Genomic DNA, 20,614 nt, shown 5'->3' on the forward strand with positions numbered 1-20,614 from the left:
AGTCAGTCTGCAGGTCTCAACAGGGCTTGGAACTGCAAGATTTTTATTTTTCCCTCTCTCTATATACATGAATACAAACACCATGTATTTATGTACATATATTTTATATGTTTAAATTTACATGTATACCCATGTATCTGTCTATACAGGGGTACATTTAGGTTAGGATACGCTGTCTAAAATATTGTTGGTGTCCTGCTTCTCTTCTACTGTTTCTAGGCCCAGCCTACCACGACGATGACAGTCACTTATTCCAGCAAAGTAGCAAATGCCACTTTCTTTGGATTTCACAGATTACTCCTAAGGTGGAAAGGCAGCATCTACAAATTGCTGTACAGAGAATTTATTGTTTTTGCTACTCTTTACACAGCGATAAGTGTATTATACAGGTACACTCTTTCCAATTCACATCTCATTAAATGTTATACTGAAGTTTCAGACTTCCTAGTGTTAGGCTGATCAACGATGGGGGGAGGTTACTCTTTACTTATTGTTTTTTCCTTGGACATTTTCCAATGTGCTTACCTTTCCATGCTTACTTTAAGGTTCCAGAGAAAATATGTAGAGTGTCAATACAGTTTATCATATTCAGCTGATTGTACTTTTAGCCTAGCATTGAGCAACCATCCTACTGAAGTTAGACTAAATAAAACCTCAGAGCAAGCCTAGGTTATACAGCTTTTGTCATTCTGACATTGAGCTGTCAGTTGTGAGAGTGCCTCCCTGCTTTAGATCAAAGGTATAGACTTTTTGTTCTCCCTGCAGAACTCTGTCTTTGGTTGCTTTGGGAATTTACCAACACTAAGAGGTAATAATTTTAGAGTGAAGTTATATAGCCAGGAAAAGCAAAGTTTTGCTTCAAGCTAGGAAGGCATGCAAACTTGGTTTTTAAGCTTGCAAAGAACCAAGGAAAACTGCATGGAAGCCCATCATGGCTATTATCTGTGTGCCACCCAGCTCCTGGCAGGAACACATTACAAGAAGAATTGCTTTTTCCACCAAGGTGTGAATTAAACACCATATGACAGATGCAATGCATCAATTAATACAGTGAAACTTTTAATTGATGAAGTACATAACATAGAAGTATCAAAATTATGGTTCAGTTCTTACCGTGATCTCTAAATAGATCTCTGCTTTTTACTGGAAGCAAGTAGAAAATGAGCTTCAGTTTTTCTCTGATTAATCACTATTTTTTGTTCAGTAATCTATACCTGTAAACAAAGAAAGAAAATTATAGCATTAATATGTAAAGGAACACCAAGGTTATTTAAATTAATCTAGTTTTATTGAAATGTCAGGCAATTGAAGACCATGGTAAATACACCACAGAAAGCTTTCTATATGTGCTCCAGTTTATTGCACAATTGTAAGCGAAATCCACCAAATATTTGTTATATGTTCCTTTGATAAGTAAACAAAGAATAACTGTAATACTCACCTATACAAATAAAAAAAAATTATACTGTTGTATTTTATCAGATACCTTTTCCCGTGGGCAGAAGCTACTACCATGGCCCATTTGCTATCATTTGGTGAATATTTTTCTGATTGCAAAATACAGTTGTATTTTAATCTTGTGGAAAAGAAACATTTCATAGGAGTAAGAATAAAAAAACTGTTGCAACAATGTAACATTTTCAAATCAGAGGAATTTGATTGGTAACCTTTTACAATTCAAGCAGACCCGAGCATTTCCATTAAGTACCACCCTGGAAAAGGAGGCTAAGCTCTACTTGCAGACTTAGAGCTTGATGTCATCTTTGGTCTGTATGGGACAGCAAACTGATTCCCCAGACATATTGATCCAATTACTAGTGCCAGTCAAATTAGTCCTGAGAAAACTACAAAAAACAGGTAATAATACTGTTGTTTCCTCCAGCTTCTTTAATACTTTCCAAAAGTGTTCAGACCTTTACCTGTAAGAATTTGCTTGAAGGCATTAGCCAAGGTTGCTCCCCAGTGTACATATCTGATTATTTATACGTGTTTGCACTTAGTAGCTAGTGCCAGAATATTATTAAAGGACAGATACATTTTATTTTTGCTGCAGATTTTTTCTTACAGGTAGCCAAAAACGATTCTTTGAAAAATTATCAATTTACTGTGACAAATATGCTGAACAAATCCCAGTAACTTTTGTGCTTGGTAAGTACTGGTTAAATGTGAAATTATTCTTCAACTATGTCTTTGTTAAGGCATTTTGTGAATGTTGGTGCATGGAAGCATTTCAGAGCTGAGGGGAATGTGGGAGGTTAGAGGTTCGCAATAAATCATCCGCCTCCAACAGGCCTTCTCAAGTTCAAGTTGCTTTTGTCACATCAACATTTATGCTCATATTTTTAATATACTAACAGGAAAGGTTTCCATATATCTATGTCTAGATCATGCTCACTAGCACTGATTCCTTATACCTGATCTTCCAATGAAATAAATTCACCCTAAGTTTTACTACAGAGAGGAAATTTGGAAATTTGTGGGTATGAGATACTCAGCTGGAATGTGCTGTTACATTGCAATGTCCATTAAATAATTAGTTTTTATTGTATCCTGGGTTTTAACATGGCTTATTGCCTTTATTCTGGGAAATATAACAGCTTAGCGATATGAACAACATTCTGCAAACTAAAATTAAAGCAACTGAAATCCTGATAGGCACTGAATTTTTTTTTTCCTTCTAACCCTCAGGTTTTTATGTTACTTTGGTGGTGAATCGCTGGTGGAACCAGTTTGTGAACTTGCCTTGGCCAGATCGTCTGATGTTGCTCATCTCCAGCTGTGTGCAAGGCAGGGATGAGTATGGGCGCTTGTTAAGGAGGACTCTCATGCGTTATGTGAATTTAACATCTCTGCTGATCTTTCGCTCTGTCAGCACAGCTGTGTACAAAAGGTTCCCCACCATGGACCATGTGGTTGGAGCAGGTACTGCACTTTGCCTCCCCAAAATTGCTTTCCTTTCTCTCAGGGATGGGGGCTCAGGGAGGGAAGGAGCCAGCCTCATTTTTTCTTTCCTGTGGTCCCATGTGTGCCTCATACTAGCCCACGTCAAAGCAATCATCTTTTTGTTAGTGACTTAAATGACATAACCTTAAGAGTGCATCTCTAATATTCTTATAGTCTTTAGCAACACTACAGAAATAAAATGAGTTTGACAGTCTTATGTGAATCTGCTTTCAGAGCCCATGGAGGCAGTAGGCCTGCCTCAAACACTCAGGTATATGGAGCAGGTACAACATTCTCTAAAGCACAAAAAAAAACAAAGTTGCAATGTAGTATGATGCAGTAGGAATGATGACTTGTTATATGGCATTGCCTCAATGTTTGGGATATAACTTGGTCTGGTGTATCAGAGACTGATCTCTGCAGGTGCTTCACAAGTACAGCTTTATCTCAATTTTTATTTAAGTAGACTGCATTTTTAATAGATTGCACATTTTAAGTGTTGTGATTTACTCAAAAAAAAACCCCTCAGCCCCAAGGGTTTTTTCTTTATATTGAAAAACTTACTTTAAACTTAGTTTTTCAAGGATAACTAAACTAAGTATTAAACATGTTTCTGTTTTCTGTTTCTTTCAATAACACAGTGAGTGTTATGACGGTGAAGAGAGTTCAGTCGTGCAACACTTTGATTATCTATCAAGGACTGACTGCTCAGTATTTAAAGGCAAGGTGTAGCCCTGTGCCTTCTGACTGACATGGTCAGTGTCAGAGGTAGAACAGCAATACGAAGTCATGTTCTCTACTGAATGTCTTGAATTTCTTAAAATTATTTCTTTGGCAGAGATTAGTAAGCAAAGTTGTAGCAAGTTAAAATATGCAGTGTAATATACATATACACATTTCAAATATGCGTGAGAAGCTTTGGATATTTTTTTTAAAATGCCAGGCAGAATGAACCAATCTTACTGGGAAAAAACAAACAAACAAACAAACCATTTATGTTGGATTCATTGAATTTTAAATCTCTCTTCCTTGTGCTGTACAACAAAACTGTTTACCTGAGCCTGTGAGAGGTCAAGGAAGCTTCTGTCACTGTCCCCAGCAATCTGCTTCTACTATGCACTGGAAAATTACAACATTTCCAGGCAGCTAATCCAGCTCTGCCTCCCTATTGCTAAAAACAATCTGTTCCAAAGAGACAGAATGTCACAGCATTGTACCAAAATTGTAGGCTGGAAAGCAAGTTTTGATTGTTGGGTTTTTTTAACAGTGAAAAATCTTCTACTATAAACTGTGTATGTAAGTATAGACAGTGTAGTCAGCTCTGGATTTCAGTACTTTTTTTGTAGGTTTTAATGCATATTGTGCTGCAGAGTTTTTATTGATGCAGTACCGAGCTTTTCAGGGTATATTTTGTTCCTACTAACATCCAATGACTTAGACAATACTCTGCAACCATCCCCTCCCTAGCTCCCTGTGGCGTTGCATATCAGACTGCACGGGAGGGAGGCACTGACTATGAATGTGAACAGCACAAATCTGATAGTTACAGCACAGTCATCATTGAAACAATTTGTGACAATTTTGCATTTTGCCGTCAAACTGAGAACTGCCATGACATAACTATTGCTACACACTTCTCTTTTCAGCAAATGAACTGCTTAAATTCATAGATTTAAAATTTGAGAACAGTGCCACAATGATCTAGTCTGACTCATCCATAACACAAGGCACAAAAGCTTGCTAGCATCATCCTTTAACATGCTGCAATTTCTGACTGAGCTGTAATATCTTCTAGGAATATAATCAGCCCAGATTTAAAATTCAGATGGACATACTGGAGACTATACCACGTCCTAGGTGAACAGACATTCACAACAGTAAACTTGCTGTTGAAGAGTAACATCTTATTCTCAGTCTGAACTTGCACAGTGTTATCTTCTATTCACTGGATTTTGTAGTAGGTTTGGGTTCTTCTTTTTTTAATTAAAAGAAAACATACATTTTCCCTCAAGAGTTACATGTTAGCACACTGCATAAAGGCTTGAATGAAACGCAGGAGTTTCACCAACAGTAGACTCTTCCTATAGGATACAGTTTTGAGTGCTGGACCTTCCTTCTGACTCTTTTTCATGTTTTAACACTCTATGGAACTGTTGACAGTAGATCCATGTGGATTCACTCCTTTATGATGCTGACTGCAGTAAGTGTCAAATGCCTAATAGCTGTCCTGAGCACAGCAATCCTGTTGGCTGCAAGGTGCAAGAGGGAAGTTGGATGCTCAAGGGCACAACTGTTAAAAAACAGAGTAATGAATGAGCAGCTGAGCAGAGAGTACCCCAAAAGAGCTGATGGGAAACACTGAAGAGAAATATGAGGTGTGAGCTCAGCAACATGAATATCTATGGATGGCTGAAGACTGTAGTCCCAAATCCTCTACTGGAAGGAAGCACCTAAATTAACCTTTTCCCACATAACACAGAAGCAGAAAATGAAACTTTTATCTGCTTGATCATGTTCCTTCTTTTCTAACCACTAGTATTAAAAATATTTCATGTGAATAACCTGAACCAGTCTTGTCTCAAGCCATTGAGTTTTGACAGGACAACTGAATACTCTTTGAATCACTCATGGGAGAGCATGAGTGATTTTGTCCCAGCCAGGCTTGTGTTCTCATCAATAATTTTCCTGTAAGATCTCTTTGGCTGACACCGTCCACATTGGTGTTCTTTGATTATTTATTGCACTCCATGTCACTATTCTGATGCTTTCACAAGGATTCAGTGTCCTGAAATTCCTTAGATCATCCTTTTTCCTGATCTTGGCACAATATTTGACAAATATTTCCCATCTTCTGGAGCTGCTCCAGTCTCCCAGTGCTTGTCAAAACCAGTACTCTTGTTTATAGAGTTTCTTGGTTAATTCTTTGAATACTCTTAAATAAAAATAGCATGACCATATTTAGAAACCATGTAATTTTAATAACTGAAATCTTATATCCTCCCCTATATCTGATGGAATATAAAGTGTTTCTGTACCACTGCAATAACAGTGCGCTATTCTGAACTGTATGTTGTCTGTATTGCCAGCAGTAAGAGCAGTCCAGAATTAGTATTTTCTGCAATAAGAATACTAGGCATTATTAATATTAATCAAAGAGACTATTTAATCAATATTAACCCAAACACTTCAATGCCAATTTGAAATTTATCATTAAAAAAAATCAGACTTTGTTGAGCTTTCTGAACAGAAGGTGCCCTATTTCAGTGGAAAGCTGAACTGATCCTTGCTATTCTTTGTGACCCCTTCAGGCTGTGTCTTTCCAGAGCCTCCAAGTGACTTGCATCCAGTGTTTACCCCAGACTCAATTTTTTGGTTTTCTGTCTGTCTTTTTCAGCCTGACAGAAGCATCTTTTCCTGTCCTGTAATAAGCAGGCTGGCTGGACAAAAACTAAAGGCAGCCTGAAAGACTGACTTTTAGGAGTCGGGAGCCATAACTAGCAGGTTAATTTGTCTGGTTGCCTGATTATTTCTGTGAAGTTGATTATGAGAAGTGGCTGCAAAATGCCCAGGGAACTTTCAAAAGCTTTATCTTATACAGTTCTGAAATTCTGTGGTACTGTCTCTTGCTGCTGAATATTTCCTCTTCCACAGTGTTTTCTGTGCTGTCTTTGCCTTCCTTCTCAGTAGTTGCAGTATTTCATACCTCCTGTGTAGGCTTGCTCCAACTGTACAAAAGTGACATTTTCCTCAACAACAGAATATTTAAGATCACTCTGTTTAGCAAATCTCCTTTAATTTAATTCACATTTCTGTGCAACACAACTGAGTTTCTATATATTTATTTGTTTGCTGTGTCATATGTCTTTAGCAATGTTAGCCATAATGGACAAATACTTAGTTACTTGTTGGAGTCTACTGTCAATTCCCTTACTGAATTTTCAGCGTTCTAACTTGCAATTAGTTGGCTGAGCCCTCTATTTTGGGGCTGTCGTGTTACTAACTTTGTCTTATTTCAGAGCTAATGTCAATACAACAAAAGGAGCTTTATACCTACCCTGATAGATGTCACATACCTGAGCAAAAACTAAGATCCTCCAAATATGACAATTGCTCCAATACCAGAAAATCCAGGATTTGAACAAAGGAAAATGTGAATTTTCTGAGGTTGTTTTTGTCAAAGCCTGGGTGGAAGGAGGACAGCAGAGCAGAGCTTTCTTCCCCAGAGGGGTAGAGGTGTTGCTTCAAAAGCCAGCTGCTCCCTTGCCAATCCCAGGCAGAGATTGGCTCTGGTGCAGGATTTGTCACACACAGCCCTGGCTCCCCAGTTATGTGACCTTGCAGCAGGGGGAAGCAGGGCTTCACGAGGCAGGGGAACTCTTCAGGAAACCTAATACCTTCCCAGCATCCCAGCAAGGCAAATTGCCAGGCAGAGAGCATCTTCAGCCTGTAGCCCCACAGCATGTCATCTGGCCCAGTGTCCACATAGCAGCAGGATGTCTGTGCATGATTCCCTCTTCATCTCTTTGCATGCCTTCATAACACCAAAGAAAATACCAAACAATCTGTCAGGGAAGTGTTTTACTGGCAGAAGGCACGCAGGCTTTGTTTCATGCATGCACTTGTATCCTCTGTTGCTTGCTCACTGCTTTGCAGATATAACAGAAAATTATCAGAATCAGAAGGTCATATAACTGCCCTTACAATATGTCAAAATGCTTCTGAAAGCCATCATTGGTGAAAAATGTTTCTTGACTGATATATCCAGTTCCTTATTTTTCTGAAAGTAGAATATGAAACTAGAGAGTAATTTGTACCATTCTTAGTATTCTATGTATCTACCATATGTCAGCTGTTAGATATAACAACACAGTAATAGCAAATTATTGCCTATATTGGTAAAGAGGAATTTAGCATAGGTAATAAATGCAAAAGGAAGTTCTTTTTTTTAAGAGGAGGTTACTAGTTGGAATTATAAATTGTGTTTAGCAGAGTTCTATGCAAATCTTACATAAACAGAAACATATTCCAAACATATAGTATCAGTAGTACTGAAAGCACAGAATAAATGAAGGTTGTCTTGATTTTTTTGTAAACAGGTTTTATGACAAAATATGAAAGAAAACTTTTTGATGACCTTAAGTCTCCACACCTGAAATATTGGGTCCCATTTGTCTGGTTCGGAAATTTGGCATCAAAGGCACGAAAAGAGGGAAGAATTCGAGACAGTGTGGATCTGCAGACACTGATGAATGTAAGTAGAAAAAGGAAATCTACAAAAAACTAATCTGAAATTGCTATGTTGCTTTTCACTTACATAATTGTTTTTATTTAGTATACACAGATCTCCTATGTCATTTAAATGACCTTACTCAGGATTTATCCTACTTTGTGTACCAATGCACACTTAAACACACAGCAGCATTCTCTGGGATTCTTTTTAATATGACTAAGAAGGTACTGAAAGAAACAAAAAAAAAGATGAGTAAAAAATTATTGTAACATCACTCTAAATTCATACTTGTTCCATTGCTAAAAATATGAGAAATGAGAATAATTTGGCATTTTGAAGATTTTATTATCAGCTTCAGAGAAGATAATCTCCGAGAATATTTCATCAAGTGGTATAACATCCTTTTTACAATGTAATATATTCTCTTTCATGTATCACTAGACTGTGAATAAGATAGAAACAGAAGATGAATTGTGAAGAAATACAAAGTTTGCTAAGTACTCCAACTCCATAAACCAAGTCAATATTCAAATGGGGTGCTGGGTACAGCTATAGTATCAATTTATATATACTATGCTTTCTTTTCTCCCTGTCCTTTTATATGTGCAAAAATGAACTGCAACAAAATATTTATGATTCAGAATTGTATCCCATGTAAGTTTATTTTGTTGTGGTTTCTTGCTGGCTGGTGTTTTTATTCCCCTTTTAGGAGATGAATAAGTACCGGTCTTGGTGTAGCCTTTTGTTTGGTTATGACTGGGTTGGAATTCCACTGGTCTATACCCAGGTACTGAGCTATTATCCTGTAGAAAGTTCAAAACACAATTTCCATAAAAGGGGGGTTGGTACCCAACATTCATGGTATAAAACATTCATAGTCCTAATCTGAGTCTCTGAGATACTGAACACTGGTTCACTTGCACCAGATCATGGAGGCCTGGCTAACTACTTAAGGCATATTTAATGCAGAGATATTTTGAATATCTTGCCTAATTTGGAAGAGGGGAGGGAAGCACTGAAATGTTTTTCTGTTTCCTGAGTGTTCTTCCTGGCCGTAATTATTCCTGTGGCCTCTGTATTTGCAATAACTCCTGCAGATTTATGAATTGTATGGCAAAAGGCAGACAAAGGCCTTTGGGTATGGGTTGCCTTATGCATAACATTATCTTGGTTCATTATTTCAATGAAGTTCTGTTCTTTGCAGGTTGTTACTCTTGCAGTCTATACCTTTTTCTTTGCCTGCCTGATAGGGCGTCAATTTTTGGATACTGACCAAGGGTATCAGGGACATGACTTAGATATTTACATTCCAATCTTCACACTGCTGCAGTTCTTCTTCTATGCAGGATGGCTCAAGGTAAACTGGCTTTCTGGATAGGTGATGGGGGAACCCTCCCTGGGGGGCTGGTCAAGGTGTCAGATCTGTGACACACATGTAAAATCTCCAATGAATACTGAAGTTATACCAGAGGTGAATTCAGACTGAAGTGTTCTGTGCTCATATAGAAATATCAGGCAATACATTTTTACTTCCACATGACAGACCGTATGGTAAGAAATGGTCGTGAATCTGAAAGAGCCAATTTTAGTAGCACCAATGCAGGACAACTCCCCAAGGGAGTATTACTCCCACAAGTTCTCAGGACTTCAACTATAGAGTGACAGAAAAGGGATTAAAAAAACCGTTCTCCCACTCCATTCTACAACAGGGAGCTATGGCTGCAGACCTGGCATCAGCTGAAAGGGACCAAATTATACTTTCTTCTTATGATCAAAGCTAGAGGTATCTGCTGTTAACCGCATCAGATGCAGGCAATTAAAGGTCCCCAGTTCTAGAGGGCTATGAAAGAGTGACAGACAATATTGGCTAGAACTCCATTGCATAAAAGTGTTCATTAAAGAGTTGTAGAGGAATTGGATGCTGCCCATCCGCCTGTTGATGACTGCTGGCTAACGTATCACAATCAATCTGATAGTTGAGTAATTATGCCACATACCTCAAGGTGGTTCTCTCCTCTGCAACAGACTTGCTGGAAAAAAGTTTCATAGGGGTCCATGTACATTAGATTTCCTTTTGTGTTTATTAATCATGGATGGAAATATAGAGCTAACTTTTCTGTTAGAATATAACTTTTCTGTTAGAATATAAATTGAACGTGGTTGGCTGTAGACATGCCTTTCCACAGCCAACTCTGAAGGGCAGAGTAAAGAAGGCAGCACACCAAGCTGGCAGATTGTGAAGAAAAGTAAAATGCGTGCAGGACAAGCTCCTCTAGTGTTGTGTCCTAAGAAATGAGGGGGGAAAGGATTTTGCTGCATAGGGATCTGGATGGGAGTGGGAGAAGGTAGGGAGATGGGAGTACAGTGAAGGTAGCAAATTCTGGAGAAAAGTGAGGCTTTATCTGTAGGCAGTGTCTTCCCATTATACTAGAGGGTTAAAAAATTGTAAGTTGTTCCTCTTGACCACCCTGCTGGTGCCCCTGAGGGAAAATGGGTTTTCCTTCTTCAGCACCCAAGGATGTTTATAGCATCTCCTCCTATAGTTAAGCTCAGAGCTTCCAGCCAACTACTGGCTGTGGCAGGTATGAGATGCCATTGTTACTGAAAAATCTTCTGCATAAGGAAATGAAAAAGAGAAGAAGTTTTTAAAAGTTAATTTTATATCAGCAGAGTTTCCTCAGACTGGGGGTTCATCCGAACCTTCAGTGCCCCGAGTTGGGATATTTTTGTCTTGAAGGTTACAGCCAGTTTCCTGCTGAGTGTGTTGGACTTTGGCTGCCAGGCAGCAAAAAGGGCCCTAGGTATTGACTTCCAGTAACTTGGCAATTCCTCAGAAATAATGGATAAACTGAGCTCATTCCTTGGCCTCAAGCCTGGTCTGTTATACCTATAATACAGGGCCAAAATTTCCCATTACATGAGACACTTCTAAATCCCCATTTTCCTTACAGGGACAGATGAACTGTCCAAATAGAGAGTTTAGTTGTCCAGCACTACATTCCTTTCTGGAGAATAAAGTCATGTCTCACATGCAAGGACCAGGTCAGCCAAAAAAAAGCCATCACCACTGTTTGCTCTGTCCCAGTCCTGACTTTTTTAAGCATATGTGACAGGTTTTATGGTGGACTTTTGGGTGGTGGTCTGCTGGCTTACATGAAGCTGATCCATGTCTTCCCTGGAGAGCCACAACACAGACTGTGTTCTGGTTCCTCCCTTTTGCAGCACTTTCGTAGCTGTACTCAGAATTTAATACCATGTGAATGACTGTGAGCAGAGGTGACCCTGTCTCCTTTCATTGCTCCCACCTTACAGGGGTTTCTGTAGTGTTAATCTACTCAGCACTTCTTTTGCTCTGTGCCAATGCTGACCTGGGAGGTGATGGCCTCAGAGAGTCAGCAAGTTATCCACAGGTACAACCTAGAGGCACATAGGAAAAATATCCAGGGAGCAACCGCCTTGCAGCTATAAGTTATTTAGATCATAGCTGTCATAGTGATGTTAATAAACAGGATTGTTTAATCATACAGTTGCTTTACCCATATCCACAATAAATGAAGGACCTGACTGCTGCTCCTGTGTATGGCCCTGGTAATCACAAGGAAGGTTTGGAAGGGTTATCAAGAATATGATCACCTTCAAAAACAGGGCTTAAAAAGATAAACAGAAGGAGAAAATAATGTAGGGGAGAGGAAATTTAATGTCAGCATACCAAGAAACTAGGAAATAGATAAGCAGTCTGAAATTTCCTAATTTTTTTTTTCTATTTAATCTTTTAATTTTTTTTTTTTTTTTACTCCATCAGCAGCTATGTGTTTACTCTCCACACAATGTACTTTAGTGATCACGGGGGTGGGGGGCAGTCTCTGTGGGTTTTTTCACTGGATATGGGGACCCAGAGAGGGTACCTTTCCAGACTAGTTCCCAGACTAAGGTACCTCACCACAAATGTGTCTGAGCTCACTGTTTGATTGTGTCCTCCACAGGATGAGCTTCTGCCTTACAGTTTCAGCCAGTTTAAGTACAGAAACCCAAGCCAGCAGGCCGAATTAAAGAACCAGACTCCAGTTCTATCTCTGGGATTTGGCTAGCATGATGCAGAGTTGACTCAAGTCAAGTTTTTTTTTTTTTTGTACGCTGCTTTTCCTCAGAAACCTTGCAAGGTTGCCATTGGGGTTAATGCTGATGAAGAAGTAGGGGCTGGGGGCTGAAGTGGAGAGATGAGCTCTACTCCCTCCAGCAGACTCCAGCTGCAAGGCTTGAGAATACTGACCCCATGGGCTGATGGACTATTGCAGACAGTGCAATAACAGAGCCTCTAGCTGCTAAACCATTGATTGAAATGAGCCAAAGACAACAGTAAGGAAAGGTAATGACTATTGGATGTGACAATTACCTTGGCCCAGACATGTCACAGTTCCCAGTAGGCCAGCACTGACAATTATGATTGACAGCACCAGTGAGGCACAAAGATATGAATCTATAGTGAAAGCAAGCTGTTCCTTCGCTAGGCTGGCAGAACAATCACACAGGAGCTCAAGTTATGATTGTAAGTGACAGGCAGGGAGACAGAGAAAAATCCAATCCTACTTTCTCTGCAGCACTAGTCCTGACATGGCATGCCAACATCTCTTCACTGTCTCATTTTCTTTCCAGGTCGCTGAACAACTCATTAATCCGTTTGGAGAAGATGATGATGATTTTGAAACTAACTGGTGCATCGATAGAAATTTACAGGTTGCTGTTGTTATTTCTACTTCCAGCTTTACTCTACCATAGATTATCATTACATCTAATACTATGTCTTAAATTGAAGAATAAATCAGGGCAACAAGTGCTAGCAAAACATATTCTTTCCCTGAAGGAAAACCTGTGGCTGTGATCCACAGAGTTTGTTTTTACAAGCTAATTCATCTTGATTTTGGTATTTGGCATTTACAATGCCTGACTAAATGTGCAAACAGCTGACCTTAAATTATAAAACCACTCTATGCCTGGAAAAACATGTAATGTAGGTCAATCCTGCAAAATCCAAAAATCATTCCCACATAAATAAGAACACATTTTGCTAATTTGGATGTCTCGAGATTAAAATATTGCATATGAACATTCCTTTAAAAAGAAAGGCAGCAAAACCAGTAAAAACACTACACAGGGCCCTGAACTAATAAGCAGGGCCAGCACCCTGACTCATGTCGGGATGCTGTCACCCATGGCAGTATCTGTGGCCAGCCCAGGAGCCAATGTCCCCAGTCACATGGGCTGTGAGATGGCAAGGGTACAGTTTTATTCCAGTTACCCCTGATTCCCAAAGAGCCCTAACTGTTGTGCTGTCAAGGAGCTCAGAGACACCTGCTGCTCTCCTTGCATAGAGCCAAGCACAGGGCTGGCTGAGCTGTTGTCAGACTTCACTGCAGGAAAGCAGAGCTCAGGAGTTAGGGGAAGCAAATAAACCACCAAATTAAGCAAAGTAACCAGAGTAAGCCTCGTAGGTATGTGCAAGAATGGGAAAGGACTTCACATGGACAAAGATGCTCTCTGGCTTAGCACCATGTCAGGATACTTATGCTACTGTGCCTTAGAGCTCCTTGCATAAAATTTATTAGAAGGATGTTTACATACTTGATTCAGAATGTCAAAATGGCAATGAAGCCTATCAGAAAGATTCTTGACCTCTACACATTTTAAGGAGCACATGTGTAATACTTTATACAGATTTTCCATAGCACATGAAGGATCACATTTAATTTGTTTATGTGTGGGAAGGACTTCAATCTGGCACAAATACCTTTGCAGTACAGAAGATTCAAGTTATGATCAAATGTATGCTTTCATGAGTACAGGCAGATATAGGAGGTTTATTTTGTAATACTGAGTCTCTTCCTAATGCCCAGGCCATCATACACGGCTTACATTAAAGGGTTTGTGAAAGAAATGTTGACCCAGGGAGTATAAAGTAGACTATTTCATATACTCCACTATGTTGAAAGTGACATGATTTATGCAAAAAAAAATTAAGGTTTCACTTCTGGCTGTGGATGAGATGCACATGAACTTGCCAAGGATGGAGAAAGATATTTACTGGAATGATACCTCTGCCCGCCCACCCTACACAAAAGCAGCTGCTGATTACTGTATTCCTTCCTTTCTTGGATCGACTATTGAAATGGGGTGAGTGACACTAAGGGTCCTCAATGCTATCAGAAAGGTCACCACCCCGACAGTCTGCACTGATTGGCAGACAGCGCAGGGATGCGGGCTCTGACAATACTTCAAGTGGAGAAGATGGAAATGGGAAAAGAAATTAGGAGGGAATGGACAGGCTGATGTTGGTGGGAGGATGTCTCCAGTGGTCCATGTGTTCATCCAAGTTGTGCATGCAGATCTTAAATTGTATAATGAATAAATAGAGCATGTTTGCAGGGAGGGTTTGTTGATAGTCTCTGAACACATTTGTTGGTAGTCTCTGAGCACAGGATGATACCTGAAGACAGTGACTGACTTATCTTAATGATACTTGCTTTGCTACAGCTTCTTCATGCATCCCCAATTAGCAAAACAGCTATTCCTTTGTTCATTTAGTTAGCAGATGACAGTTGAAATCAGTCCAGATTTTTGTGAAGCTCAACAAGGAATCATCTTAAATGTTTTATGACTTTTCATTGACTAATAATCCTGGCATGGAAGTTGAAATGGCTAGATTTTGTGAAGGTATGAAGAGGACTTATTTGCAGAGATGAGCAAAGAACAATGGTTACAAAGAATAGAGGGTATGGGATAGAGGGTATCCCTGTTGTCAGGATCTATATGAGGAATCAGTGACAGGCCAGCTAGCTTAGAAGATGCTAGTTTACATACTTGTGACATGCTGTAATACAGACAGATCAATAAGTGTAAATACCATCATGTCTGAGAAAATACCAGACAAGTAGATGTTCTCATCTGAAAACCTTTTCAAAAACTTTACAGAAGATATTTTTTTAACTTTAAAAATTATCTCAAGATATTTACAATTTTCCCATCATTTCCCACCTTTATCAAAATAAAGTGTCTTTAATTTTTTGTTTCATTTGGCCTCAAAATTGTGGCTTTCTCATTTTTGTTCCTCTTATTTTTTCATTTTCATTTTTCATTCTACTACAAAGGACAATGGTTTATCACACACAGCCTTTTCAGAAGGTTTTTTTTTCCTTCTGGAAAAAACTATAAAATGGCAAAAAGAAAAGTAAAGAAGGAAGTCAAAAAAGTAAAGAAGAAAAATTCATAGAACATAATTTATTTTAAGGTAATTTCTAGGGGGGAAAGGTGGCAAAGAAGAAACATCATTAAGTCTGCAAACAATTTTTTAATAAAAAGTACTTCACAAAAAAAATTAAGGAAGGAGAGATTGAGAAGTAGCTCCCTGATAGCTCCTGTGGAATGCAAACAACTCTTATGTGTTGACTTTTTATTAATTATCTTCTCATGTGAAATGTTTCTCTGTTCATATCTCTAAAAATTATGGATAGCTCTTACGCAAACTTCAAAAACAAGTTCTAAAATTCTCCCAAGTCCAGAGCAAATATATAAAACTTGAGCCCAAACCCAAAGTCTTCTCCAGTCTCCTCAAGCTAATATCTGGAACAAGTTGCCTAAAGAGGTGTTAGGTGTCCCATCCCTGTAAATATTCAAGGCCAGATTGGATGGGGCACTGAGCAACCTGATCTAGTTGAAGGTGTCCCTGCTCATCACAGGGAGGTTTGATTAGATGCCTTTAAAGGTTCCTTCCAACATAAACTATTCTATGATCTTCATAAATGTTGGATGAAGTTCCTCTGTCCCTCCATGTTAGTCTTGCCTACCTGTGCTCCTTGCCTCAGATTTGGCCCAAGCCCCTTTTGCCATTCTTATCCTTAGGACAGGTAACTGGGCCAGTTTGGCTTGTCCAGACTGCACTGAGTCAGTGATGTGTACTGAATTCACTGGCATGTGTCGCAATAGTTGTTCTCATGAAGCAACAAGGCTGTGCTGCAGGAGAAGAGTACTAGGTTCAGGTGAGACCTTCAGACACACTGTCATGCCCCAGAAGTAAGTGAGATTTGGCCATATGAGAAATTTCAACATTTTTTGAAACTGTTGTCTTCTATTTCCCGCAGTAGCTTTTTCACTGTTGCTATTTTTGCCTGAAGGATTTTCCTGAAAAAGTAACTACAGCACTGACTAGGGTTCCTTTCTCCCCTTTCCCTCACCCTGAGCACAAGCCTGACCATGTGGAGTTGCCTCAGAAGGCTGCAGCTCAAATATGAAAAGGTGCCAGATGCCTGACTGGATGCCCTCCAAGCCTGGTCCATAGGAAAAGAGACTTCTGGATGTGGAGAGTTTGTGTGATCTGGCTGATTCAAAGGCACAGACACTCTTTCCTGGCACCCTTATCCTTTGCTTCCTTCTCTTTAGGGACACACTAGGGCTTTGGTTCCTATGTCTTGGGTCCTGTGTCTGAGACAGAGGGATAAATGTGCATAGATGTTTCCTATATTTAAGTGACATCTGCTACCTGGCTTTACTTGGCAGGCTGGCTGATACTGAATTTCTCTATGGGGAAGAGTGGCCTTGGGAAGAGGAGAAACACCAGAGACAGTATTCAGTGTTGAGAAGAGTCAAGAGGTTTCTCAGTGTCCATGAGGGTCCTTCATACCCAACTCACCAGCGCTACAGTCGGCAGACAAGTGAGAATTCAGTCTTTTTCCCAGCAGATGAAAAGGGGCACATCAGACGGCTGCAGGAAATGCACACAAGAGGGAGGCACTCTACCTTAAGCTTCAAGAAGAAACATGAAGGAGTTACCAGAAGTAACAGACTTCATGGTAGCCGAGAGCTAGGACCCATAACAGAAACCTCAAGGAACGAGGCACAGTTTGGTGACAGTGACACCTCATCTGAGACAACTAGGCCAGTTCCTGAGGTCATCGTTTCTGAAGCCCAGGAGATTGAACCTGATGTGCTGGACAAACCAGACCTGCCAACAGAACGCTCCACAAGCGTGCCAGAAGAGAAGCTCCAAAGGATCCTAGCTGAGGCAAATGTGGCTCTTCTGAACCAACACTTTTTCCCCCCAGAAATTACTCCATACCTCTCAAGTTCAGAGGTGCATCAGTCACTTCCTAGTGTCATAGGAGAGCCCAAACATGAGCCCCAGGTTAGTAACATAGCTGGTCTCATAACAGATCATGAGAGAAACCTTCAGCGATGGAGTTTACCGAGCTTCCATAGTCCTAGCACAGCATCAAATGCTGATGCTGCACCACCTTCAACAGGTTCTGGGACTACTTCAGAGCAAAGGACATTAAGTGATGGAAAAAATGGTACTTCTGCTTGTGCTCCACAAACATTTGAGATGCAGGACTTATGGGAAAACCTGGACAGTCAAGAAACAGCCATAGTAGAATTTTCTAATGAGGAGAGTGAAAGAAAACTTTGAACATTCTTCCTCTGGGTTTGACTGAACTTCTTGTCTTCTCTTGAACGTGGTTCTAACACAAATTTGCTGAAAGTGCAGAAGGGCAGACTCAGTACTCAGACAAGTCATGAACAATATCCAATAGAGGATTTGGGCACCTAAATAGGAGGCACTGTGGTGACATATTTTAAGCCACTTGGTCACTGGCTTGAAATGTGTGACCCTGTGGGAAAAACATTTACAGGGCGTACTAGGAGCCTCAGGATGTGTATGGCAGTGAGCTGTGTAGACATAACTAGAGGAAACACTAAGGTTATCAGAAGAGTGGGTATGATTCTCTCTACTTTGGATATACACTGAACTCTGCTGCCTTTGTCTGCTCCATCAGCTTAAGGTCCATGACATTCCTGTAAGACCTACCAACAGTTGTGGTTTCTACTCAGGTGGCTCAAAGGCAAGATGTGGGCTCAATTCCTTTCTCAGTCTGGAGAGATTCAGCCCACCATCTCTCACTGCCTGGAGGAACACTTGAAAAATCAGGCCTGTCATTTGTGTAGGACAGTATTCTGCCCCACTCCTGATGAGGCTATGCCACTAAAGAGTAGAAAAAAATAAAAGGATTAAATGTTTAATTCTGTTTTAAATAATGGAAGGTGCAAAACAGCTGATGAGCTGGGCATGGTATGTCTGAGCCTTGGAGCACATATGTGGCATACCCAGTGACAGTTTATTGTAAAATGAGGCTCCCAGGTGGCCTCCCTAGGGATGACAGGACTGCAGCACTCTCTCAAGAGGTGATGGAACTGCAGGTGCAACTAAGCCTAGGGTTCCGCTCTTGTGGAGACCTTCAGCTGGAAGAGCACAGGCTGTAGTCATCCCAGGCAGACAACGAAGTGGCCCATGACTCCTACCAAAACTGTTCTCCACTTCCTAAACTTCTCCCCCATTCCCATGCTTCCCAGATATACCACATACATTCTTAATTAACCCAAACCTGAGTCAGCATTAGGTGGCTCCTGCTGCTCCAGGGATGACCAAGCCAACTCCCTAAACCTGCTTATAGTGGCCTGGCCTTTCAGCTATCACTCCTGCAAAAGAAATCTCAAAGTAGGCCAGGAAAGCAGCCACAGTTCCTGGGGTTTAGCTCTCACCCACATTTACAAAAGTGCAGTCTGGAGCATGTTGCCAGCATTCTCCCATCTATGAGTATCCAAGTAGAAGACAGACAAGGGAGAGACAAGGTAGCTCAGGGACTGAAAGAACAGGGGGAGGGGTGGGACCGAAAGTTAGGAGTTTGCAACAGCCAGTAAAAACTGTATGGACTGCATGGACAGCAAGTCCACCCAGCTCTCTTGCTCAGAAGGTTGGACTTCAAAAAACAAACCAGCCTCTCTGCCATAGTAACTGGTAACACCAGTGGCTCCTGAGAGAATTTAGGACTCCCTGAACCTGGGAAGGGAATGAACAGACCTGCCTGCTCCTGGTCCTACAGCCAACAACTTAGGTGAGGAGCCCTTCTGGTTGGTGTCACATACAGCAGGACCCTATCTCATCTGGGTAGGCTTTGTACAAAAATCAACTGCCCTCCCCACTTGTACTTCTTCCAGCTTCATTTCAGCCTGGAAACTGGCTCCTGCTGCTGTATATTAGGCATGGTCTGAGCAGAGCCACGCTCTCAAATCCTCCAAAGACACTAGACAACAACACGTATCCTGTCACTTTAGGAAGCAGAGGACACTTGGCCCAAGGAAGCACTGTTTAAACTCATATTATGTGAATTCCAATTATGCAGGAAAGCCAAGCATGAATTTGCCAGGCACCTATGGAAGGACTTCTTCACATCATGAGATGAGGTGACACTGGTGTCTGACAGCAGCTTATTGAAATCTGATCACAGTTTGGAGTCAGGCATTCTGGTGCAACCTCACACTTGCCACTCCACAGCAAGTCTTCAGGCAATTCAGGTTGCTCTGTTTAGGTTTGACCAACAAAATGAGAAACTCTGTGGAGTGAAATTATACAGAAATAAACAGCGCCTTAGCCTAGAGGTCCAGTTTTCTGAATGGTCCTTGTGCAACTTCTGGAAGCATTCCCTTTTTCCTCCTGATTCCCTCTTTCTTGTAGCTGAAGTCACACTCTTCAATTCAGTGTTTCTCAATCTAATTGCATCTGCAACTGTCAAGGAACTTAATTTATCAATGCGCTTAACTTAAATAAATGGCTAATTTTAAGTACAAGCAATACCTTTTAAGGACAGCTCCAGTCACACAGCTAGAAACAAAGTAAAAGTAATTTCTGCTCTCCTCTATAGCACTTTTGTCAGGAGAGCAGTACAAGTTTCTGGGGAGTTTGGCCATACTCCTCCCAGGTAGGCATGTGATAGGAAGGGTTTCCAGCGCTGTGAAGGAAGCCTGGCCCACAATCTAGCTCTCTCCTCACAGTACATAAGCACAGCTTGAGGAGCTGTGCTTCACGCTGTAAGGGAACTTAAACCAGAAATTAGAGATGACTCTCAAGTGTCCACCACAAATCTGCACTGAGAGACCTGTCCCACCATACCTCCTCCCTCTAATCCTTCACACAGCTTCCACCAGGGCTTAAGGTATTGGACCAAAATGCTCTTTGTCCACAACCCAGACATCAGCTTGTTTCATCCCAGCACTGCTAAGTGTAAAAAGCCTTCCCAGCTTCTCATCATTGAGCTCTGCTCATCTTCTTCTCAGCCTGGCTGCTGCCTAGGATGCACACTGCTGCTTTCCACCAGGACATTATACATCTAATCGCTACCTCTCCCGCTCACTCAGCCAGCACTCCCTGGCCCTGCAACAGTGTTCCTTATTTGATGGAGGCTAAGGGTGGCCACAGAGCAGCCATTAGGCAAGTAAGAGCTTCAGTTAAGCCCCACAGAGGTGTCTATTACACATGTAGATGCATGCTAAATTAGGAATTACAGCTCTGAAGTCACACAGTGCAATCTGTAATACACAACCAGCATTTCACACAGTGGG

At 40.8% G+C, this 20,614-nt stretch overlaps 1 protein-coding gene across 1 annotated transcript; it reads left to right on the top strand.

Annotated features, from left to right (window-relative positions):
* The first annotated feature begins 237 nt into the window (after positions 1 to 237).
* On the top strand, positions 238 to 17,627 carry BEST3 (bestrophin 3). Its single transcript, XM_053943247.1, has 9 exons — positions 238 to 389; positions 2,054 to 2,148; positions 2,689 to 2,922; positions 8,040 to 8,194; positions 8,883 to 8,960; positions 9,378 to 9,530; positions 12,827 to 12,907; positions 14,190 to 14,341; positions 16,721 to 17,627. Exons 1-9 carry the CDS (start codon positions 238 to 240, stop codon positions 17,625 to 17,627), a joined length of 2,007 nt encoding a protein of 668 aa, XP_053799222.1.
* The last annotated feature ends 2,987 nt before the right edge of the window (positions 17,628 to 20,614 follow it).

This window comes from Vidua chalybeata, chromosome 5 (assembly GCF_026979565.1).
Source record: "Vidua chalybeata isolate OUT-0048 chromosome 5, bVidCha1 merged haplotype, whole genome shotgun sequence".
NCBI lineage: Eukaryota > Metazoa > Chordata > Aves > Passeriformes > Viduidae > Vidua > Vidua chalybeata.

What these genes read in the sequence shown, in the direction of transcription:
- BEST3 (XM_053943247.1), top strand. Translation starts at nt 238, where the DNA reads ATGACAGTCACTTATTCCAGCAAAGTAGCAAATGCCACTTTCTTTGGA. An exon ending in TTCCACTGGTCTATACCCAG is followed by an intron (nt 8,961 to 9,377) that starts GTACTGAGCTAT and finishes TGTTCTTTGCAG; the next exon opens with GTTGTTACTCTTGCAGTCTA. An exon ending in TCTATGCAGGATGGCTCAAG is followed by an intron (nt 9,531 to 12,826) that starts GTAAACTGGCTT and finishes TTTTCTTTCCAG; the next exon opens with GTCGCTGAACAACTCATTAA.